We start from the raw sequence: 25,281 nt of genomic DNA on the forward strand, positions 1-25,281 counted from the left end.
TGGAATCTAGAAGAGCTGTCAAGGCTTTTTTGGTCTTCCCTTATAGGCTTCACCATAAAACAGTTTTAATTTACAGGCTCCACTGAAACCCTCTTGTGTTGCCACCCGTAAAAAAAAGTCAGAAATAAAGTTCAAAATCTTGTGTGAAAAACCCACAAGTAAGTTAATATTTCAGTATGAGAGGACAAAAAGGTGGCACAGATCCAATCCCAGCCTAAATCTGCAGGTCTAAGTAAATTACTGGATGTTTAATTATCAGTTCTGATCATGCATGCTGTGCTTAATAAGTGAAAGCAAATTTGACTTTGTCGATTGTGTTTTCCTCAATCCTCAGGAAAGCTGTCCTGGCCTGAATTCATGCCATTGCAAGCTCAGGGCTCAATGACTTTTGGGCCTTTCTGGAAGCAGAATCTCTCCTGAAGTTAGCCATGTTAGCACACATCCCATGCAGAGACTGTATTATAGAAACTGGTAAGTAGCTACATCCAAACTCGCTATGATTGTCAACAGCCCAGGTCTGGGTGTATCAGTTCTCAGAGGTACGAGCCCTTTGAAGCTCAGACCAGGCCTTTGATGTTATTTTTTCATACCTGGAAACAAAATATACTGGAAACAGGCTGAGGTGCCAAGAAGCAGCCCATGGACTATACAATATCAGAAACGACTTCTCCAGACCACTGTGGTGGACATGGATATGGGACTGTGTCAGAGGTGACCCCTAGCATGCAGCGCCATCGCCTCTCAGTGGACCCCATGGCGGGTTCCCCTCAGGCAGTGCAGCAGGCCTCTCCTCAGGGCCCGGCAGGGAGCAGGCAGTCATGGCTCCTGTGATGGCAGCCACAGTGCCTCTCATGGCGCCTCTAGCTCCTCTCATGACGGCCACAGCATCTGTCAGGAGCCCCCGGCCCCTCTCATGGCACCCACAGCTCCTGTGATGGCGCGCCCGGCCCCTCTCATGGCGCCCCTCGACGCCCGGGCCACTGAGGGGAAAGGGAGCGGGCGGCACCCACCGGGCAGTGTGTGTAAACCAGCCAATGACAGCTTGAGAAGGAGAGGCGGGGTTGCTTTCCCTCCAATAGCGCGCGGGGAGGCGAGGCGCCCGCAGCCAATAGGGCCGGGTGTTGTTTTGAACTGGCTGCGCTCCCGGAAACGGTGCTTTGGGGATGTGCTGGGGCCCGCGGCGCGAGCTGGGTGAGTGCGGGGTTTGGCGGGCTTTTCTCTCAGGGCCCTTCCCTCACGGGGCTGGTGCGGCCCCGCTGCCCAGAGTCCTTGTCCCACGCAGGCCGGCGCCTCTCTTGGCTCGTACTTTGCTGGCACGGGCGGGGGCCAGAGACAAGAATAGCCTGGAGTGGCTTTGCTTGTCCCGCGTGGGGAGCCGGAGCCCGCGGCGGGCGCAGCCGGGCCGTGAGGTGCGGGGCTCTCGGTTTGGGGAGCGGGGGCTGCGTGGCGGGCGGGCAGGCCCCTGCGGGCCGGGCGCCAGTGCTCTGGCGCTGCCTGCCTCCCCTCAGCGAGCGGCGCCAAGGAGAACGCCGCCTCTGCGCGTCCTGTGCTCAGAAAACGTTTTTTTCACCTAAATTTCTCAGGAGCAACTACTGAAATACTTTAAATTATCAACCATTTTTTGTTTTCTTAATTATGCGATGGCACTTCGTTGTTGGGTTGGCGGTGGCTAGCTGGTGCTTGTGTCACGCACGGTTCTGTCACGTTTGAGAACGTAATCGTTTTAATGCATGGTGATCATTTCAGTGGCAATTTCTCAAAAAATAGTCACAGAAAGACGCTGAAAACTAATGATGTTTCCGTTTGCAGGTATTGAAAACACGAGGTTTTTGGAGAGACTTGTTTTGTGATTATATGAGGTTAACGGGATGCGGGTGGCTCTAAGACACACTCGATCACCAGCTTGCTCTCCACTGTATATCGAGCTGTTCTGAAAATGTCAAAATATGTAACAGAAACTTGACATTTTTCAGTTACATTCTGTAACTTTTTTAGTTGAGTTGTTTTCAGGTTTCTTACGGTTCTTGGTAGTAGTTTGACTGAGTTGATCCTGGCTATACAGAGATTCCAGTATCCCTGCTCTAACTGAAGCCAACTCGCTATCTATTTTCATTATAAATACTCCGTTAAAATTTTAAATGAAGCAGCTAAAGAGTGGGCTAGTATTTTTGTTTGTAAACGTTTTGGTATGTTTGGCAGCGCTTCAGTGGGGTTACCCACCTCTCTTGTTAACTACTTATGCTTGTTCCAGAGTCAGTAGGAGGACAGCTACCACCATAGCAACTAAATTCTCAAAAGTGGAAACAATCAGACAATAGAACATACCTGCATTAAAGTTGGTAGACCTAGACAGGAATGGTGCTCCTGTGAGAGCAATTCCAAGTGAACCTGCTGGATGTTGATAGTGATCAGCCAAATTAGTTTTATGGATGTGCTTTTTTTAGAGTACGTTAAAATTACAATTAAATAGATAACTTTGTTAACAGCAGAACTAATAAAATTCTATTGTCCTTGCCTTATGTCTCCTAGAAGGATTGTTTGAACTCAAAGCAATAGCTTTGAAACTCTTTTTGTGTTACAGTGTTCATTTTGTATCTGCAGTCTTGAAATATTTTTTTTTGAGTAAGGGTACTTGTAGGACTTTTTTCATCTACTTAAGTTCTGGGGGTTTGTGGGGGTTTTTTTCTTGGTCCCTTCTTTCCCCACAGGTTTGCAGGGTGTGTGTCAGCCCATGGGCCCTCTTAAGTTTTGTTCAGAGTAGGCAGTAAGGTCAGAGTTACTGTAGATGAAGGTAAGAAGAGTGGGAATAAACCCACACTTATAATTGGTGATTGCAGCACTTCCATCAAAGGAAGTTAAGATTAAGAATGTAAGACCAGCCATACTGGGTCAGGTTGAAGATCCATATAGACTAGTATTCTTTTTCTGGGAAGGTCTAGCGGAACATCGCTAGGGAAGAGCTAAGAGTAGATAGAAAAAGGATAAATGATTCTTATAGTACATATGTCCTTCAGCTACTTGTAACATAGACTTTCTGTGTATAAGGAATGGAAAATAGAGCTTCTTACCCCAAAAAAGGACTCCTGGCTAGTTCATTGTTGAAGAAAACCTAAGAATTGTGAAAGCTAAAAATATCAGTCTTTGCCTAAAAGGAGGAAGTTGTCTAGCAAAAGACTCTGGGTCTGCAGATCTGTGTTAGAGGAGAAGCTAACAGTCTTAAACTGGGGGAAAGGCTGCCTTACTCCATCCCTTGCAGATATTTTCAAAACATGGTGTGGTGAAAGGTGCTGTTTACTGGCCTTTCTTTCTCTTGGGAGCTGTATAGTGGATTTAGTGTATTAAGATACCAGAAGGAAAAATTGAGGAGCTGAAAATAAAATTAGCTTATTAAACTTGGAAATGGCATGCAACTTACGTGTTATTTTCTGTTGTTTTGTAAGTGTTCTACTTTGCATTGCTGTCTCTTGCTGTGAAGACTGACTCTTCACCTTGGTAAGGTTACAAACCCTAGGTTCGTTATAAATTGTCTCTGTACAGAGCAACCTGAAAGGCATCCAATCATGGATCTATCTATTCCACCTCATCTTTATCCTGAATGATTATTATTACTACACAGGAGCATGTGCTACACACAGGAAGTACAAAAGCAGATCAGTAAAATGCCTTAAAAATGCATCTGTGAGACACTTTTCTGTGAGAGGAAAAAAAAAAAGGTAGAGTACTTCTAAAAACTAATCAAACATCTCTTATTTTCCATTATTTTGAAGTTCAGTATAAAACCAAAAATCTCATTCTGCTACTGGAAGAAAATGCCTCCAGTTTTATTCTTTCATGGGCATTTGAGGTGTGTAGTTCTCAGTTTACTTTGGACAAATTCAAAAGAAGCAGTAAAATAGCTTGAGACTCTGCTGACTACAAGTTACTGTTGTGGTACATAAAACTATCAGAATCCAGTGACTAATGATCTTTAGCTGTCTCTTAGACTGCACCTAAACAACAGTTTTGGATCAGTTGAGAAGCAATTGAGATCACTGCAGTAACTGACAGATGTTATTTATGATGCTTCATTTGTGAAAACAAAATACATAACAAATGGCTTCATTTTTCAAAGGCGGCTACTGGGAGTTCTTAAGAGTAAAATGGTTTTATGCCAAATTGTGAACTGATTGCTTCTAATCAACCAAATGATGGTAGAACCCTATGAAAGGAACATACACCATCTATCATGTTTTGGTCTCTTGATAGTCCCTTTAAATGCTACCTTATGCTGGCACGGATCCACTCGGGCTTTTTAACAGATAGTTAAAATGAGCAAAACAACACACTGTACTGTCTAACAGTGCACTAGCATAGCATAAGAATGTTAGTTACTTTAATGTTGTTTCCAAATTAGCAGTGCCATTTGGAGCAGAACGCTTAATTACAGGATGTTTGTAATTTTTGTCAAGCTGGTTTATGTGTATTAGGCCTAAGTTAGACAGCAAATGAGAAACATATTACGGAAATAGGAGATTGTTGCTGTCATGTCATCCTTGATAACTGTTGTCTTATAAAATCTCATTATCCAGAAAGTATCTTTCGTGTCTTCGCCTTAGAGCGAAGGGGTTTTTTTTCCCCCATTCTGCAGGCCTTGCCATGTTGCTCAGTATGTATATTCCGGCTGTATTGTCTTCATAAAAGAAAAACAGAAGGCATGTGTTGTGCCACAAATTAGCCTTTTTTATTTGAACTTTCTGCTTTTTTGACAAACCCACCCCCTGTGTCTGTAAGAATATTTCTGAGGACACATTTTCTGCTGAAGTGGAGCTAGAAAGTCAGCTTTTGATCAAGCTTTGGACTTTCTGTAGGATCAAATTGCAAGTGTGGAAACCAGTGCTGACCTAATCTTTTTCATCCTCTCCTCTCCTTGATCTGTGGGCGATGAATGACAAGAAGGCTGAGTTGAGCATATCTGCTTTGTGATGCTAGCTCTGTGCGATACGCTTATCTCATTCCCATAGTTGCAGCACCCTCTGTTACATGAATATGAGCTTGAAAGAATTACACCTGTATGAAGACTTTTTTTTTTATATATTAAAAATCTATGTATTTATGTCTATGACAGCCTCTCTTCAGGTTGTTTTCCTCTTAGTGTTTGTTAGTTGTCTTAAATTTCAGAATATCCAAATTTGAATTTGACTTACAATATGTTTTCATGTAAGCATTTTAAGGCTAACATCCAGCCCTGGGTATAAAAACACAACAGGTGTCGCAAATGCAACATCAGCTTTGATTAAAGAAGATACCATAATGCATTGGTTGCATCCTTTGCCAATTAAGTATCGCTGCTATTTTAAGGAGTAGCTCTATTTTAGCTGGCTTAAACACTTCTGAGTTAAAAAAAAAAAAAAAAAAAGTTGGACTGTTTATGTAGGACCTATAAACACTTACGCTTGAGCCCAAGATAAGTAATGCTGTTTTGGTATTTGTAGTTAGTCAAAGCCCAAATGTAACTTAAAAGAACTGTAATAACATCAAGCAGGGTTGATGGGGTGACAAAAAGATACTTCTGTTAAAGCAGTAGTACCTCATAATAATGAACATGGATTCTAGAAAGGCATTGAAGTGTTGAAAATATTTGTCCCTGTAGATAACTGTGGTGAGTCTGACAAACTTACTCTGCTGCTGTTTTCTGGCTGGTCACTTTTATATAAGCTTTATGTTGACCAGTAACTGTACAAACAGCTGGACTGAATTGATTATTTGAAATAGCTTCAATAAATCAGCTAATGGAGGCTGAAGCCTGTTTATTAAAATAGTAGTCTTTATGAGTGATTGTCAACAGTTTTGTATTGAGTAATCCATTTGATTATCTGGCAGGACACCTAATGAATACTAGGACTCATATCTCCATAGTCAGCAAGAATAGTCAGTGACAGTTGCCCACTAAAATTGTATTTTATATGCCTGCTTTCACCAAGTATGCTGCTTTGCACTTTGTCAAAGAAAAAAAAAGATTTTGAGGATTACCTACCATATTTGTGCTGATGCTGTAAATGGGTACTTCTCAGCTGTAGACTGGAAGAAGATCTTTTAGCCCTTTACCTTCTGGAGGACATGCAAAGTTGTAATTACAATGGAACTGCTTATTAAACTGAATTTAAGTCACTATTGTATTTTTATAACAAGTTGCTCAACAAAAAGGCAAGAAATCACTCTATCTAGATTTTTAATATAACTTTTCAGCACATCTCTTAAAGACAAACTGAAGCTCTTTGAGATTCTGTAATTTATTTTAGCAAACATAATCTGTTTTTGTGGGCTTCCAACAACAATTTTTGTGGGCTTCCAAGAAGTACTTTGCAACCTGAATTGTCAGAGCTATGATTAGGATCAGTCCTGTGCCACTGCTGCTTTTGGAGACTTCTGCAGTACTGCTTTCGGCATCATCAGTGTCTCACATGACTCGCTGGCTAATGCTTGGTTCCAGTAGCTTTCTGGTTCAGAGACAAAAAGTTTACGTCCCCTGTAGGCTGCAGACTAGGGGGAGAAGGAAAACCAAAGATTTGAACTGTAAAATTGAAATCTGCATAATTGAAATCACTAGCACTTTTTTTGGTACAAGCACAACTAGCAGTAGCAGATTCAGTAACGTATGTTAGTTTGTGTGTTCAAATATATGACTTTACACAAAAGACTGCCTCTTCAAATGCTATTACCAGCTTTAGCTTTCCTAACTGCTAATGTTAACATAGTCTGTTAATAGGCAACTCATTTGCTTTTCCTTTTTGGTGCAGCATATTATTTGCATCTTTACAACGTAGCTTATAAACACGGCCTGCACCTCTTATTGAGCTATCAGGGGCTGAGGAGAGTGGAGAGCAGTTGTGTACAGAACTTCCCACCTACTGAACTTGGAACAGGAAGGAAGATGTCTTGCTCAGCACTGAGTCTGGTGCAGCACAGTTGTTCACTGACATTCTTCCTGCTCCCAGTTTTATGTTCAGTCAAGTTGTTGTCAAGGTCAGGGTGCCGTTTTCGTTTATTGTGGAGCTGTCTGTGGGAAGGTTGCTTGAGGAACAGAAGAGCAGTAGTCAGCTAAAATCAATCTTTGTTCATAGTTTGACACTTACTGCAATGTTCCAACAGTGAAGTTGGGAGCAGGGCTTGAAAGGTCTAGTCTGTCCTAATCAGAGTCTCTCATCAGTAATGACTTCAGCAAAGATTCCCTTTTTGAAGGGGTGAGGTGGGGAGTGGAATCTCCTGTTTGATTTCTGTGTAGCCTGTGCACTAAGTTACATGAACAGTAACCACTGTGAGATTTGTATCTTTCCTGAAAGAGGGGTGACTGTTATTTGCTCTAACCTTGCTGGATGCCGGTGCTATAGGATTGTGCATCCCAGAGAGGATTATTTGGGGGTCCAGTCTTCTGATGGGGAAAATCTGCCAGACTTGACAATACCTCAGGTTCCTACAGTTAGCCAATGAGTAGTTCCTCCACAAGGCTGGCTGGATTGACAAGTGTATGGCAGGGGCCTGTTTGGAAGGCGCTGTTGAGTGAGCGGAAGATAATAATCCTCATGACTATGTTCTGGCTGCACAATAAGCATGCTGAAGAGCCTGAGTCCTGAAGAAACACATCTACCATGTTCTGGAGACAGAAAAATAAATGTCCAATGACAAAGCAAAGTAGGTTTGGAGGTGAGAGAAGGACATAAAGCAAGACAAGGTTAAAAGAAAGGTAGCTTGTGCAGAATAAAAAACAATGTCGTGTTCCAGAGGAGAAATCACGAATAGGAAGATCTGCAATTTAAATCCCTTCTGAAAGAAGAAATGGTATCCTGAATAAGGAAACTGAGATGAGTTATGGCTTATAGATACTGCTTGGATATTGGGACAGCATCAGAAATTTAAAGTAAAAAGTAAATGTAAAAGGTTTCAAAAATACCTACAGCTGTATTATGTTTTATATTACCTGGAAATGGCACTGTGCTCTATTTCATAAGCTGTTGCTCTAGGAAATTTGTGCTCTGTGATTTGAACTGTGACTGTAATTTTGTTTTGCTTCAGTTTCTTTTTAAGAGTTAGAGTGCAAGGCATGAACGGGTCAGTGTTATTTATGCTTAGTGACATAAAACAGCTGGGGTACAAGATCCTGAGTTTTGTGAAAAGCTAACAAGATCTGTATATAGACGATCCAGGCCTTCTGGAACTGGTAGTTCAGTTGTATGGGTCCAGTGTGGTTGTAGTCTGCTGAAAATTCGGCAATAGGAGCCTGAAAAGGGTGATAACACCTTCCAAAATCTGATTAGATTTTTTTAAATAAAGCTGGCTATTGATCTTTTTAAACACCTGGCTGGCAAATCAGTTATCCAAAATTCAAGTCTGCATCTTGATTTAATTCTGTTTTCTCTAATGTCTTACTGTGTAATCTGTTAAACAGAAAATAGTTGGGATAGCTAGGCTATTGCTGCTCTTAGCTAGTAGGTTATGAAGTAATCTTGGAAGGGAAGTTCCTTTTTGTCGTAGAACAGAATTTAAAATACTTTAAAATCTTTAGATCGAGATATATACACGCACTCCCTTGCGCTAGTTTTCTTGTGCTCTGGCAAGTGCGTCAGGAGTGTTGCACCTCTTTGTGAGTTGTTTAGTCCTGCAACTCTTTGCAGAATACTAGATTGCAAGACTGAACTCGTGCCATGACAGCAACAGCAGGCTAGTTCTAGTGCTGAACTGTGACTTAACAGGAGCCTGCAGTTACTGGCAAGCTGTTAATTAAAAAAATCTGTGTAAATGCTGCACTTGTAGCATTTACACTTGTAATGCTTCTGGTGGCTTCTGGTAATATGGAATGTAGTCGAGGTCATCTGTTTCCTGGTATCTCTCATGGTAAATTATATGGAAATTAAAGAGCAAGAGAGAGACACTTTTTACATATCTGGAAGTATAGTTAAAAATCCTAGTTTTTGAACTGAAGTTGCATCAGTCACTGAGTTGCTGAGATGGCCTTAGGGCTGTGGTGTTGAATTCTACCTGTCCCCCTCCCCTCTTCACCTACCTTGAAAACTTGCATGGAAGAAAATCTTGGTAGCAGTAAAACATGGTAATGTGTGGTTGGTTGGTTGGTAGCATTCTGATAATTGTTTTAGCAGCCACAAAAAGTAAGGATCAGGATGCAGTTTTATTACTGAAAAATTCTCGTTGGGGCACAAAGTATCTGAAAGCTGTTACGTGGTTTTGAAATAGAAAGCACATTTGTCATGCCATCTGAGCATGGCCAGAATTTTAAACATATTGCAAGTGCTGGAAACTATTCATCAAAATGTACACTCTGGTCCAGTATATTTTTATTTGTAGCTGATGTTTTCCCCAATAGTAAACAATAGTACTTTCTCCTGGATTTTAATAAGAGCTTGGCCTAAAGTATACTTTATTTACAGGTTTGAGAGTGCCTTTGATCAGGCGTTTCCCAGCTTCTGCAACAATTTGAGTCCTGTTTTCTCCTTTATTTGAACAGAAGCGTTTTGTCTTGCTTGGGAGGGTGGGGTGGGGAAGGAAGTAGTGGTACTTTATTGATAATGAGCAGGAAATTACATAATAGTCTCTTTGATGTATTGCTAGTACTCTAGACTTAGTCAGAATTTTCCTGATGCTTGTGTCTTTTTTTAAAAAATCTGAGTTAGCCAAGCATAACCTTGAAAGAACTACCTTAATAATTTTGGTAGTAAACCATTCATTGAAACAAATCTGTTCTGGAAGTCCTGTTTTATTTGTTGTTATTGTGAGCTGTGAGTGAGAACATTGCCATCTTCCAACTTAAGCAGAGAAGCAAGGTTATCTTTTTATAATTTGCAATATAATAGGTAATCTTTATTTACTTTGTAGGCTATTACAGAATGACCTTGCACTGAGCCTTTGTGGAAGAAGTGAGATTTAAACATCAGTTCTTCAATGTGCATCCTTCTATTCAAATTTGACCCCCGACCAGTTTCAAAAAATGCATACAGGTAAAGATGGTTCTAGCTAAAACAGACTTGTTTCTATGACTTTTTAAATAAAATTTTTTTTGTAGCCATTATATGGATTACAAACTCAAGTCAGTATTATGTGTTCAGTTATGCTTTTGTAATGTTTAACTTCATGACTTTCCCCATTGGAGGACTTAACGTAATCTTCTGAGAACCCTTTGTTTTTAGGCTGTCAGGTGATCTGGGCTTTGTAGTCATGGACCTTTTGCTAGTGATCTATAATGTGGTATAGGATAAATCATTAAATATTATAATCCAGAGTTTGAAAGTCCTGCCTTCTACTTTATCATTTAAACTAAGAGGAATCATGTTTGTTGGGGCATCACAGTTGTAGCTGTAACCTTCTTGCAGTAGGGTAGATATGTTTAGGGCTTTCAGTTTGAAACTGACGATTTGAATTTAGCCTGGAAGGTAATGGGCAGGTACTAGAAGCAGAAGTGTTGCAGTTAACCACCCTATGTATTACTTTTTCCTCTGTTAATATGTGCTGGTCCACACTTGTAAGCCAAGAGAGCAGTGCGCTGAATCCAGAAGGTACTAATACTGAAATTTAACTGCTTCTGTAGCTTCTGGTTGATGTTGAATTGCCACTTTGTCCTGTTTCCTCCCAGGGACAGTACCTTCTTGTCCATTGCCTAGTTCAGCGCTCTGTTCCATGGCTACCACTGCTTGCTTTTCCACTAAGTTTTTGACAGAAATGGCTAGCTTGTGAATAGGTGCAGTTGTTTTTTATTGTGTGGGTAGATGAGGTCAAGGTATCGTTGCAGTTATTTATGCCTATCAGTTTGCTTTGGGGATAAGGTGTACTTAAAGATCTTCAGTTGCTGTTTCTTCTAAAATTAAGTACTTAAAATTTCAGAAAATGCTGGAAATCAAATCTCAGTGCTTTCAAACTGGTTATACTCCTGTATCAATGTAAAACAAGTAGTGCTATGAATTGGAGAGTAGGGAACTTCTAGTAAGTGTCCTAGCCTTCTCCCTCCCTCAAATCTGCTTGCAGTTAAAATTTTAGGTATTAAATTGACAGTCATGTTAAAATTTTAGTTTATCACCTAAAACTTTAATTCACTTTAATTTTTAATTACATAAGTCATGTGTATGAAATGTTTAACCAAAAGCTTCAGACAAAATAAGCATCCATGCTTCTAGGTAAGTTTTACTGGGTGTGATGATGATGTACAGTGAGTTTCCCAAACATTAAACTTGCTGTAATATTCTCTCTCATTACAGCCCTTAATTTTAAAAGTTCATATTCAACATCAGTATCTTTTGAGTACCTTCAGTATGTAATAGAAAGAGAGCAATTCAGGCCAGTAAGATGACTGTGAAGTTCTGTTGCTTTTTGTATTTATACATACTTTATAGGTTCCATATTACTTTGTGTGGTACAGGTATTGGTATTCATCCAGAAACCATCAGTCAGTATGCTCAGTGAGTCATTCTGCCTTACGTTGACGTGTTTTCTGCCCTTTTGTATTGAGAAGCAGATGCCGTTCAATAGAAATAAGAACCAAAACTTTGGTTTTCCATGGAGTGCATTCCTTTTTGGCTCTGGAATCTGCCTAAAGGGGGTTAGTTTATGATGTGACTGGAGGTGAATTAATATATCCATTTATTTGGTCTGACTTTCTTTTGTGTTGCTAGCTGGCAAAAACTAGATTCATCAATTGGATGCCTCTTGGGAAAATCCTTTGGATGTAAACAGTAGTTGCTTGCCAAGGGAACTTTCTGCCTTGATCAATATTTAAAATTAAAACTTAAGATAGCTTTCTTGCTATAAAAAAAGTTGCATCGAGATTGAAATTATTGATTTATAGCAGAAAACAACTTGCTGTTGGTGTCAAAATAGAAAAATGCTGTTTAGCCAAAATTTAGGAATATTTAATTGTATTTTATTTTCTTAGTACCTTTTGTTAAGCGACAATTTCCTCTATACCTCTGAGATAAACTACTCTGAACCATCTGTTTAGGCAGTAAGTGCCAGCCATAGTGTTCATGGTGTCAGATCTTAACATCAGATGTGCAACTTCAGTCCCCCCTCCCCTTTTTTTTTCCTTAACACACCATAACTATTTTTGCTTTTCTTTATTGGGAAGAATGTTGAAGTGTTTTCTTTTTAAATTGTTGCTGTGATTTTTTTTCACCTTTGCATCAGCTTTCTGAAGGGCATAGGTCTTGAGTATCAGTTGGGGATGGTACCCAGCCCTCCTAATTCTCTGAACAGTATTACAGCCATTAGACCAAGTTAGACCCCTCTATATTGGTCTCTTGCTAAGCATAATTTTTCCAGACAACTTGTGTGTCTTACACTATACTATAACTCAGTTTATTTCAAGATGAGGTCTTGAAACAGTTTTCCCAACCAAATGGGGATTCCCGCTCCTGCAGGCATACTAAAAACAGGCATCTACAATTACTTTTACTGTCACAGTATGGTCTTTGTTGGAAGGGACCTCTGGGGACCACCCGGCCCAGCGCCCTGCTAGAGCAGGGTCTCCTACAGCAGGCAGCACAGTCTCGCTCCAGGCGGGTTTGAATGGCTCCAGAGAAGGAGACCCCACAGCCTCTCTAGGCAGCCTGTGCCAGGGCTCTGTCACTCTCAAGGTGAAGAAGTTCTTCCTCATATTTAGAAGGAACTTCTTGTGTTGCAGTTTGTGCCCGTTGCCCCTTGTCCTGTCGCTGGGCACTGCTGAAAAGAGCCTGGCCTCATCCTCTGGACACTTGCCCTCAAGATATTTGTACGCATTGATAAGACCCCCTCTCAGTCTGATCTTTTCCAGGCTAAACAGGCCCAGCTCTCTCAGCCTTTCCTCATCAGGGAGATGATCCAGTCCCCTCTTCCTCTCAGCCTTTCCTCATCAGGGAGATGATCCAGTCCCCTCTTCATCTGTGTAGCCCTCTGCTGCCCCCCTCCAGTAGTTCCCAGTCTCTCTTGAACTGGGGAACCCAGCACTGGACACAGCCCTGAAGACAGTCTCACCAGGGTAGAGCAGAGGGGAGGATCACTTCCCTGGCCTGCTGGCCATGCTCCTTCTCATGTCCCCCAGGATCCCGTTGGCTGCCTTGGGCACATGGGCACACTGCCTGCTCATGGGCAACTTGCCATCTAAGCTGTCCTCTACATTGTATCTCTAACTAAAAGAAAGTGTCTAAAGTAGGCATTAAAAGTTGAAAAGACCAAATGCGTATCACTGACCGTTTTCCTGTAATCAATAAACTTTCTGAAACTAAAACATGTTTTCCGTAACACTTAGGAGAATTTTCCATCCAGGTAGGCATCCATTTCTAGAGCAGTATACTGGCCAATTTTCCTGAGCACCTAATTAAGCAAAAAGCTTACAGATCACCTTTGTGATACACTAATGAATCTATCTTCCTGTACCTTTGCCACTTGCTATTCTACCCTTTTTCCTCTGTGTTTTCTCTACAGGCAAATTCGTAGTAAAGTTTAGTGCAGTGTAACAAACACTTTACCATAGTCTATTAGTATTGTCAAAGGTAACACGCTGCCTTTACATCTTTCTGAACTATACTGTGTGCATCTTACAAATAAATATGTTTCAAGCTTCAAAGCTATAATCACAGAGCCTTTTTTATGGAACTGAATTACCTTGTAGGAAATTGCTTTAATGGAATGATTTCTCATGTTTTCATCTCTCTGCCTCAACATTTAAATAAATCTTAATACGTAAATCCTAATACATTTGAAATATTTCAGCTATAAAAATAGTTGAATAGGCTTTTTGCAGTTTATTAGATGGGGGTCACTTGATACTGCTCCTTTCCAGTATGATTATGTTTCATAAAAGACAAAATGAAGATGTTTTCATTATAGCAAACCTGTATACCAGCCCTGCGCTAAATTTAGGAGTCTGTGTATTAAACTTGAGATGGGAAATATTCAATCACACCAGAAAGACTTTGCTTATTTTTAGTATTTAGATACTATAAACAAACCTAGGTTTCATATCAAGAATTATTGAAGGCAAAATATAATTGGAACTTCAGGAAATGAGAAACACACTTCAGCCAAACTGGTTTTTAACAGTAGAGATGTTTGCTTAAATAAAAACCTGTAGAAGGAGGATGGATGCTTTAAATGAAGGATATTCAAGCAAGATGACAGAAATTTGGTAAACCAGCTGAAAGCCTATAGGTTGAAGACTAGAATCAGCTAGAAGAAGAGAAATAATGCAAGTGTGAAAGGAATGATATGATTATTTGGCATTGGAAATATTAAAATGTACATATGCTGTGCTTTCCAACAGATGCTATCTTTGTTGGCCAAAATACTAAGCATCTTCCTTACAGAAATGGTACCACTGAAGTGTTAGCCTTTCTTATTTTCTCTATAGCTGATTGTAATTCTTTATCTGTGTTATTTCTAATGTGCAGCTGACACTTCATGATCATGTTTTAAAGCATTATGTCACTGAAGAAATGAACTTGCAGGAAAGTCCAGAAACTTGCTGAAAATGTCGGTACACTTGAATGTTAAGTTAAGTAATGAGATTTCATTGGAATTGATTCTTATGTGTTGTGGCTTAAAAATTAGAACAAAAATTGTATAGTCTTCAGTTTACAGTAGCAAATGTGGCTTCTACTGTGTAAATGTAATTGGCATGCAGCTGGTAGGAGGAACTAACAGTGAAGAAGATACTGAGGTTATAGGAAACTGGTTAAGAAAATCTGCAGATTTCTGAAAGATGGCATTTCATTAAAATAAAATATTAAGGAACATAGCTGGAGAGAATGGGGGATGCTCACAATCTTGCAGTTGAAATAAAGGTAAGTCATGTTATGGGTAATAATGAGCAGGACTTTACAACTGTCGTTGTTGGATCGTGGCATGGTGTTGTGGAGTTCTGTGTAAGTGTGTCTGCAGTCACCTGTTGCCCTGAGTCTCCAGCATGTGACTTGCCCAGGGTTATAGTTGTCTCTTGCCCTTTACTTGGATCAGCCAAATCCATTATCTGTTCTTCAGGTGAGGATGTTCTACCAACAAAAAACATTTGGGTTTTTTTATTTTTTTAAAAAATTTGAAAATAATGATTGAGAAAAGACTCATGAAGAGCAGCATCAAATGAAAGCTTATCTACAGGTTTGAAGATGCAGTGTTTGCTGATTCTCAGCACAGAAACACTAACACTTCTAACTGAAGCTTTTACTTATAGGTACCCTGCATCTATTTGATGTTGCAATAAGTCATTACGTTTAGATTCTGGTGCTCTCTTCCATTGCTTTTGAATAACAGAAAATGTTAACTTTCTCACTCTCAAAAGATGAATGTGCAGAGTCAGATTAGTTAGACTTTTCTTTCTAGTGTTGCAGTATTAACACTGCTAATGAAATGACTGTAACATACACCCCCTAAAGTATTGGTGTGATCTGTAAGGGAGTACACTGAATAAGTTGCTTTGTTTTAATGACTTTTGCTGGATGAAATGGACAGAGAAATGGGTTTTGCTTTTCACAGGCCAAGAATAGAGACTGTTCTAAATTCCTCTGAAACTGTCTGGCTATACTGACTCTTTAATCTTACCTGCTTTACATTCACAGAGTGACTGGCTTGAAGTAGTGTTATCATTGAATTTGACTGATCTGCATTGCTAACAAGCCTGGAACTTTTGAGGAAGACCTGTCCTATCTTGTATGTTTGCTGCTTTTTAATACCATGTTGAACTTGGTCTTTCGACCAAGTCTGCAGGTGTCAGTTACAATAATTACCAAAGTACAAAGTACATGTTTTTTAAAATGACCATATTTTAGATGGTACATGAAGACCAGTAGCATGCTTTCTGTCAGGACTGCACTTGGTCTTGTGGAGCGATGTGTTTATTTCTAAATGTACATAATGGATTTAATCTAGCAGCATTTTTTAATTGCTTATCATTTTTGATAACTTAATTCTACCTCCAGGTTGCATAGCCTTTGGGATTGCTTCTAGTGCCTCTGCTGCAAGGGCTGACTCCCATTAATGATGCAACTATTTGTCCTACTGTTCTGGTAGAACTCAGATTATGCAAGCAACTACATGTGTAAACCCCCCTCACCCCCCCAAAAAAAAAACCCCACAAAACAAACAAAAAAACCAAACCCCCCCCAAAAAACCCGGGGGGGGGAAAAGCCCCACCAAAACACCTCTTGGTTGTTAGAAAACTCCATGCCTTTTCCCTTTACTTCCTTCAGCATGCTGTTGTTTCTTCAAACAAATTTCAGTGGGGCTGGACCATTGAGATTATCACAAATTTACCTCTGTTCTGGGTACTTCTGTCTTTGAACCACATAAACAGAGCTTTAGGTGTTGGTGTTAGATTAAAAATATTGTGACTACATCGTCCTAAGTAATGATTCAGTAAAATCATACTCTTTATTTTCAGATTATTTTTTTTTACAAGCTACCTGTAAATCTGTGTGGTACCTTTACATTTTCTTCCATTATGCCATAACTTCATATGCTGAGGAATCTTAAGATTACTTATGCGATCTTAATTCAATCTCTTGCATTATATTATTTTTTGAAAATAATAGCTGCCTCATTCACACAAGATTAAACTTGCTGAATGTCTCAAGACGATGAGAAAGAAGGCTGCTGTCAGATATTATTCAGTCTTTACACTGAGTGATAAAGGTGAGATGGGAGGATAAAGGATGTTTTTCATACTTAAAATGAGCTAATGCTGTGGCAAGAATTGGATTCTGTTCCTGCCCCGTACTGTGAAGTTCCTATTTGTAAGTAATAGCATCTTTTTTTCCCCACTGTGCTCTACAGGCTTATTCTAGCAGCTAATAGAGATGAATTTTACCACAGACCATCCAAATCGGCAGATTTTTGGGACAGCAGCAATGAGATCCTTAGTGGTATGTATGTCTTGTTGTTTTGAGAGGTTTTCACACAATTTATAAGGGAATTGTGGTCTGGATTTTTTTTTTTTGAGCGGTGATGTTGCATTTCTAAGAAGAAATATGCTTCTTCCCTATACTTCTGGGGAAAACATGTCAGTAGTCTGAAAGAAGAGTTGTGATATTACGATCTTATTTTTATTTTAGTATCCAGTGGTTTTTTTTCCCCAGTTCTATGTTCTTTAACTGATTTCAGTGCAAGCAGCGCAGTGGAAATGTATCAGGTTTATTTGTCCATCACAAACAATTACTTTACCTTTGTCAGATAAACTGAAATACTTCTTAAAGTAGGTGGAATTAGTTATTCAACAGATTCACTGTCTGTAGTGGTGACTTGAAATCGTTAAATCAAGCCTTCAGAAAGTGAAAACTTTCTCATTTCTTATGGGTTAATAACTTATAGGCTGCAGAATAATTTTAGTTATTGATCCATCAGTTTATTAGCTTTCATGTCTACATTTTGTTAAACTGATACTGCAGTCACTTAACTGTCTAGTTCCCCTTTGTAGGGAATCTATCTATAGTCATTTCTAAGTACGATCAATACTTCTGCCTTTTCTCAGAAACAAGAATGGAAGCTTTGAAAGACAAAGCATTGTTTAAATGCAAGGTTTTGACTCTGCAAACACTCTTGGTTGATGCTGTGTGTTATTGTCATTGGCAAGGAGGCCCGTGAGGATAAATTACTCTGCGTGCACTACAACTCCCTTGCTTCTGAAGTTCTGGCTGATGTTTCTGTTGTGTGCCAGACATTCTGCTTACTCGTTCCCCTGCTACGTAGCAGTTTAAAACAAACAGACAAAAAGCTGTCAAATAAACTGAAGGACCCTGAATTTGTGTCTTTTATACCCTTGTCAGCTCTGTCCGTATTTGGCAGTAAGAAACTGGTGTATTCCTCACCTGGTGAGGGATGTCTGTGGAGATCCCATGAATATATATGCCTATGAGTTAATATCATTATCTCAGATAAAAGCAGTAAGTTGAACCAAAATACATCAAATTTATTCTTTTTTTGACTTAAAAATGAAAAAAAATATTTTGCACTTACAGCAATTTTGGAAAACAGGTATTGCTATATGTTAATGACTGGGTGTTGGTCAACAAAGCTATGTGGTTTTCTTTTGTGTGCCTTTCAGTTAAGGTAGAGAACAGTAAGAAAAGTACTGTGTAAAGATGTGTTATGGCAGAACTCCATATTGAAGTTTTGGATACTGAATGAAGAGGGAGTTTCTAAATAAGGATCCAAAACCTGTTCTTTTGATTTTTCTAGTAGGAAGTTACCTTAGGACGTGGTAGTTCAGAATGAAAAGGTTTCTAACTGTATACATGTTATATCAAACTAGTTCTTGTTTTTCCATTAAAGTCTTGTGGGTTAGCATGAGCTCATTACAAATAGGTAGTGGGATTCCTTTAACTCTTACTCTTATCCAAGAGGTTTGGTTGTGGGCTTCATTTTTATGGGTCTTCATTCTCAATGTAAGTTACTGTTACCAGAGTCCAAGATTTTTACCGATTACTTGGCTTACTACGAATTTTTCTGGTTACTTGTGAATTTAAACTTGCAAATACCATAAATCTTCTGAGTTTTGTTTTTAGCTAACAAGCGTTCTGAGTCTGCTTAAAGTTTTATATATATTTTAGTATATAGGCAAAGCTTATAATTTTTACTTTTTCTCATTAGTGCTTATCTATTATTGCAGTAGCTTGGGAAATATTTGATAGTACATAATTGAAGGGCAGGTAATTTAAGTGGGCATATCCCACTTATCCAGAGGGATGTTCTTGTACCTACTACGTCTTGTCCAGTCTAATCGAGACTCAGGATTTATATTAAGAAATTCTGATTTAAGCTTCAGATATTTTTTTCTTTGAATGTAATAACCTAACTCTTGCCTATTCCATTAGGTTTGGATATGGAAGAAGGAAAAGAAGGTGGGACGTGGCTGGGAATCAGTAAGAAAGGCAAGATGGCAGCCCTGACAAACTACATGCAGCCAAAGATTGATAAAAATGCAAAAGGAAGAGGTACGAAGGAGTAGAAATAGAAGAAGAAGAAAGTAGACATACAAGCCCTGGTGTCCCAGTTAAATAGTGATGATTGCATTATTAATTTTTTTTAACAACACTTCATGGACAGATAAAATGGTTGTGAGCTGTAAACAGGAATTTTTGAACTGATGGGTTTGAGTACCTGCATGGGCAACTTGACTTGGATAACAATGTTCTAATCAAGCAGGCAAAAGTAAAACAAGATGTGTAGTGCCTGGAGCCTGAAGTTACATTCAGAGGAGAAATGCAGCACCAACTGTCTATACTTGGAAGTAATCTAGTTAACTGTCAGAACAAATAGACAAGCACTGAGCTTGATTTGGTTTACAGTAAACTTTTCTAAATGCATATGTTCTTGTTCAGACACCTAAGTCAGGGAAACGGCACAACTGCAATTAGGCTGGAGGATGACCTAAAAGATTATTGTAGTCCCTTCTCCCCTACAGATTGATAAATCAAAGGAACAGAAATAACAGGAAAAAAAACCTCTTCCAGAAGAGTGCATCTGTGGGGGTTTTCTAAAGTAAAAATAGGTCTGTTTATAACTGTCATATGGTACTGCATTGGAAATGTATTGCAATGGCAAAATGTGTTATACAGAAACGAATGAACCATGTCATTTGTATTTCATTTTGGGGTCGTATATCAGGGAAACGAAGCAAGACAAAGAGTTTGGCAAGGTGGGAGGAGAGAAAGGCACACTCAGTATAGAAGAGTTAGTAAATATGAATTCAGTAGAAATTTTGACTAAGAGCTTTTGACTGAATTCTTCAGGGTAGAAGTCAAGTTCTTAATGTGAACACGGTACAATTCTGTAAGCCTTTCAAAGGCTGGTTGGTTGGTTGGTTTGTTTTCCCCCTACTGTTAAACCCTGTTGGTACTGGGAATCTTGTGTCTTACTGTTCTTTATCAAACCTTTCAGAATAGAGTTCACACATGCAGGCTGCTCTGTGTACTTCTCTTTTGTAGGTGCTCTTGTAACAAACTTCTTGACTGCAGATCTGGACAGCTACTCTTACCTGAAGAAGGTTTCAGTAGAAGGACATCTTTACAATGGATTTAATTTATTAGCAGCTGACTTGAAGTAAGTCTACAAAACATCACAGTTCAAATGTCAAAGGGAAAAAGAGAATAGTGATGTTTGCTGCTTAGCCCAGGAGTGTAACAGTACAGAAGCCTGTCACAAACTAAAGCTAGAGCTTTCCTTTTTTTCTAATGGGCATGTAAGGTATTAATGTTACTCTAGTCATAATTTCCTTTGCTATTTTTTCATCTTTCAGACACTGGAGGGTTATCTTGTTTTCTGATCTTTGCTTTCCCACACAACTTTGTGCAAGTCTTTCCCTAATAGGCTGTAGTCAATCTTTACCCTGAAGGCTATGTGGCTTGTGGTTTTGACAAAACAAAACCTCGGTTCTATGTCTCAGGTTGTATTTTTTGTTTTGCCTCTTGAGAGGTGGCATGCTGTGGCAATGTTAGAACAGCTGAAAGCTTTCAAGCTATTAGTCCTGTCAGAGTGACTGTATCATTAATCTTTGCTGAAACACTAAAAAAAATCAGCACTTAACAAATACGTTCAAGTTTCGATAGCTGACGAAAAGACCTTGGATACTTGATAGTCAGTGGGGTTGGCACAATCCTTTTCAGTGCACGTGTGTGCACACAAGTATATATGCTGATTTTTCTTTGCATTATGCCCCATTCAGAAGAATGGAAATCTAGGGCTAAGTCATCTCCAGGCTATATATCGGTTCTCAATGAGATGCATGCTTCATGAATATAAACAGGTATAAATTGCCAAGAGCACGCTACTGCTTTGGCACACTTTCTGCAGAAGCATTACTCTTACTGGACAACCTGGTGGTGCAGGGCCTTTTCCCACTAAGCCTTTCTGCATGTTTCTGGGAACCCACATAGACGTGAAGCACAAGGTCATAGTGTGTACTGTTTTGAAGTGAAAATAGCACCCTGTCACTAACTGGCCTTGTGTTTGCATTTTTCGTGTTCTGTATTAGACCACCTTCAGCTGGTGCTTCTGACTTACCAGTCATTTCTTCCCTACTTTCCCATTTTCCTGCAAGTGTTCTGTCATTATTTTTTTTAAAGAAAGGCCTTTATTTCAATTTCTGCTGGGCTATTAGTTTTCAATTTTTAATTTTCTATGAAGTGATGGGAAAGTGAAATGAAACTCATAAAGGTGATTGCAGTCTAAAAGGATCACTGCAGAAAGGCAGACACGTGCCATACCAGGAGTGTATTTCTGCTTGGTGTACCAGGTTAGAAATAAGCATAAAGGTTATGTTTCCAGAATTTTAATCCAGAAGCAGGTTAAGCAGTTACAGGGTTTGCTGCTTTTTATTTTTACTCTCTACTTTACGAAGTTTATTATCCCAGCAGAGACTTCCCAACATTTTTCTGTTGCTTAAATTAGTTTTTACCATGGTCAGAGAATTTGACTTTTTGCGCTCTCTGCTGCATGTTGCTGCCTGGCTCGCCTTTATAAATTGGAAGGCTATCTGTAACTAACATAACAGAAGAAATAGTCTTACTATGCTTTCAAGCAAACATGATATTCAAGGGGTGACCTAGCAAGCAGTAAGTAAGTTTCTTTGTTCTAGTTTAGGTAAATAGAGTAGTCATAATGGTTGCTAGTATAATGTTATTAAAGTAGATTAGATTTGACATTATTTAAGGCAGTCATTCATGTGTTGGTTTTGTTTATTTGTTCTTCCGTGCTAGGCTGATAGGGAATTGAATGCTCAATTGAATAGTCTTTCTGTGGTGATGCAGGTCATAATTCCTTGCTGAGTATCACTCTGAAAGCTGTATGTGTTGATTAACTTCTCCATTTTGACATGTCCTTAGCCTTGAATACTCTGATGAAATGAAATTCTTGGCAAGCTAATGATGCAGAGCAATTTCTGTAAGATATGTAAACTTGTCATTTTAGGAAATTAGAAGTACTCCTGAGAGAAATGCAATATATAAATGGAAGCTACTTTTCTATGTAAATTGAAAATGTTACTGTAGTTGATGCTACTTTGTTGGACCATGTTACTGTTCAAAGTAAAGATTGAAGACTATTCTTAACATGTTTTTCTGTTGTGTAGCAAGTAGTGATGGGCTCTGGCTCTTTTAGTGGTGTGAAATGGAGAGGAAACTCAAATTGAAAGTGTAAGTGAAGCACTGTTGAGGTGGGGTATATCTGAGCACATGATACTGCTGACTGTAAGCAGCACATTTAGAAAGAGATTTACAATGTTTGAGTCTTCAGGTACACGTTTCAGGAAAAGGAATTTTTATCTTTTCTATTACAGTGACAGTGTGTTAGATGGTACAGATGCAGTGATGTGAGAAGGAGAGTTGGAAACCACCATATGGGTTGTAAAATCTCATTGTTTGTTTCCATAGCTTGGTGTGACTCTTATCTTAAGCATGCATGAGTTGTGACACTTTTAGTGTAATCTGTTTGTTCTGTGGCATCTCACAATGTCAATTTAAACACTACTTATGAGTACACTACAATAAGAGTACTGTATTGGAAGACATACTTGTAGTTTTCTAATCTTTTCAGTTTATCGTCCTGCTTTACCTGCTGAGTATGAGAGTCATGAATACTTACCCCATTATGCTAAATGTACTTTGATGTTGAATGTATGGCATATGGCAAACAGTATCTGTTTGGAGTCTTGTGTGGCTGCAAAATTAGCTTCTAAGAAGGTATTGTTGCTGCTCCTTCAATCTTGGCTATCAGTAGGTCTGATTAGAGAGGAACAAGATTATCAGAGGCTGGACTAGTCTCTAAGAAGATAGCAGCTTAAGATTCAGAACAGTTTTTCGTGATAATATCTGAAGTAATAGTGAACTCCTGTTGATGGTCAGGACAGCATTTCTGTCTTGGGGAAACCTGTGTTTATTATATGCAATGAATTTAGCTGCTGCAGTTGCTCAGACTTTCATGGGTATCTCAGACTTGTGTTAGGGCTGTTGTGGCAGCATCTCACGTTCCATACTGCCAAGTGTGTAATACAGACTGCCCTGAAGGACAAACTGAAGTGACAGCTTCTTGTCACTCTCCCAGCAATTTAGAGTCTCAGGCAGGTTGTCAGTTAGAGCCCATATTGTTTATGTGCAACAACATCTCTGTATCATAGGAGTGAATTGCTTTCTACATCAGGAATAGATTAATTGTCCCCTAGTAAACAAATCAGCTGGAGAGAGAGCTGAAGAAAAAGGCCTTTCATGTCAGCTTTTTTGCTCTCTCCTGTGACAGGCAGTTTTCAGTCTCTCCAGGGAAAATATAGTAAACTGTACCATCACCTGTATTGACTACTTTGGTGTAATGCATTGAAAATAGAGAGATTGTACTAGAATGTATTCTTCATGTTCTGGAGAGTGAAGTTTGGTTAATAATAGGTTTTATCTTTGATGTGATGATGGATAGGACTGAGTTGCAGTTGTAACTGCAGTTCCCCAAAACAATAGGGTTGGAATATGTGTGTAGGGAGGGGAATACATACACAAGTATGTAATATAAAATGCATGTTTGAAAGTGTTTATATATAGAGAGAGAGACTGTATATATTTTTTCCTTTTTAATATGGAAATCTACAGTTGGTTAGTTCATGTAGCAACATTACTGAGATTAAAAAAAAAAAGGCAAACTGTAAAAGAAGTGTTTGGGAGAAGAGTTAACTGAACTGTTGATAATGCAGGGCCTAGTAAGATTAAAACACCTGAATATTGTGGCCAGATTTTAGAAACATGGGCTGTCTCATTCAGTATGGTTATCAAGACAAGGCTATGTAGGAGGGATTTGATTGCTCTCCAGAGATTAGGCTTAAGAGCCTTTCCAGTGAAAAGTGAGATAGGGTCAGACTGCTGGTGTGGAAAGAATGTAAATGGACAAGTCGTTGTGGCTGCTGTGTAAGCTCACTTCCATTTCTTCTCTTGCATTGTCTGTCCTAATACCACCTTCTGCAAAGTACATTTGTGTTGCTCCTGGTGACTTCTTCATGAAAATGAGGTGTCCAGGTACTACCTTTGAAATATTTCTGCATAGATCCTTAGTTATTTGAAAGTCTAATGAGATGGACAGTCCAATGTCGAGGGAAGGAAAAAAGCTGAAAAACTTTTTTATCTCTTCCCTCTGGTGCCAGCTTCTGCCTGGCTCAAAAAATGAGGACAATACCAAAGAAAAGTTTAGACCCTGGGAACAAAATTGGAGTACTGCTTTAAAGCAGAATTTGTCAGCTGTGTGTATCTGGCAGTATTCTTTTCACCATTTTATTTGATGTAGGCAGTATATGTACAAAAACGTTTGGGCTTTATAGTTGGTCATTTGGTGTTTGTTTTTAGCTTCAGAACAGAAAGTTTTCAGATTCTCGTGAACACTGAAGAGAAGAAAATTAATCTGTGAACCATACTATTCTGTTGAAGCTACTATTAGAGCATTTCACGCTGCCAATTTCATTTTTTTCTCCTTGCACAAAAAATACATGCACATGTTATAAAACAGTCCAATGTCCTTGTCTGTAAAATACTCACCTTGTTGGAAGATTAGAGCTCAGTGCCCAGGGGAGTGATCACTTGGTGATAACCACACCCTACAAAGCTTTACTACCCTAACACTTTTTTCTTTTCCTTTCTGTGTTTTTGTTGAACATGACTTGGAGCCACTTTGAAGTTGAAGCAGGGCAAGGGTGCAGAAGGACAGTGCTTATATTTCATCAGCATTAAGCAATAATTACAGCAAACTGCATGGCTTTCATGTTGCTGTGAAGCATCTATTACCACTGAGATTTATGCTGCCTAGAATATTTCCTAGAACATCTGTTACTGCTTAAATTTTTTGACAGAATGATCTATCTAAAGCATAATTTTTGTATAGTTTTAGTTTCTTCAGCTGTCAGCTCTGGCTGGGGTTTTTAAAAAAATGTCTACTGGGTCCTATTGTCATTACTTCAATTATGCCTTTATTACTTCTCCAGTGAAATTGGTATCTATACTTGTAAAGCTGGAAGGGAACAGAATGTGAGTTCAGGCCAGGATTTTGAGGCTGTTGCTGTGATCAAGCTTACAGTGATTTTTTTTTTTTTTAATCTTGACTTCTGCCTTGATGTTCAGTACTGAGTATCTGTAAACAGTAGGAAGAGAATAGGTAAAGCCAAATGATAAAAGAAAGAGTAGCTGACTGGCACAGTGAACTGTTTTGGAAGTATCCCCATTTCAGAAGTCTCTTGGAAGGCTTCAGCTGCCTTTTGACAGAAGGCCAGCAGCAGTGTTGCAGTGGAGGTAAGTGTAATGGAAAACACATACCTGG

At 39.2% G+C, this 25,281-nt stretch overlaps 1 protein-coding gene across 5 annotated transcripts in view; it reads left to right on the forward strand.

The window, feature by feature from the left end:
• Nucleotides 1-25,281, forward strand: part of TANGO2 (transport and golgi organization 2 homolog) — a 41,756-nt gene that overhangs the window by 2,203 nt on the left and 14,272 nt on the right. For 2 of the 5 annotated variants that reach the window (XM_037375996.1, XM_037376032.1), the window contains exons 1-5: nucleotides 1,098-1,191; nucleotides 9,865-9,986; nucleotides 16,780-16,868; nucleotides 18,816-18,935; nucleotides 19,929-20,043. In XM_037375996.1, coding sequence (XP_037231893.1) covers nucleotides 9,931-9,986; nucleotides 16,780-16,868; nucleotides 18,816-18,935; nucleotides 19,929-20,043 — 380 coding nt within the window. In that variant the 5' untranslated portion in view covers nucleotides 1,098-1,191; nucleotides 9,865-9,930. Of the gene's footprint in view, nucleotides 1-334; nucleotides 472-1,097; nucleotides 1,192-9,864; nucleotides 9,987-16,538; nucleotides 16,639-16,779; nucleotides 16,869-18,815; nucleotides 18,936-19,928; nucleotides 20,044-25,281 lie in introns of those variants that run through there. The other 3 variants (XM_037376004.1, XM_037376022.1, XM_037376012.1) reach the window with 3 other exon arrangements.

The sequence above is a fragment of the Falco rusticolus genome, chromosome 1 (genome assembly GCF_015220075.1).
Source record: "Falco rusticolus isolate bFalRus1 chromosome 1, bFalRus1.pri, whole genome shotgun sequence".
Classification (NCBI taxonomy): domain Eukaryota; kingdom Metazoa; phylum Chordata; class Aves; order Falconiformes; family Falconidae; genus Falco; species Falco rusticolus.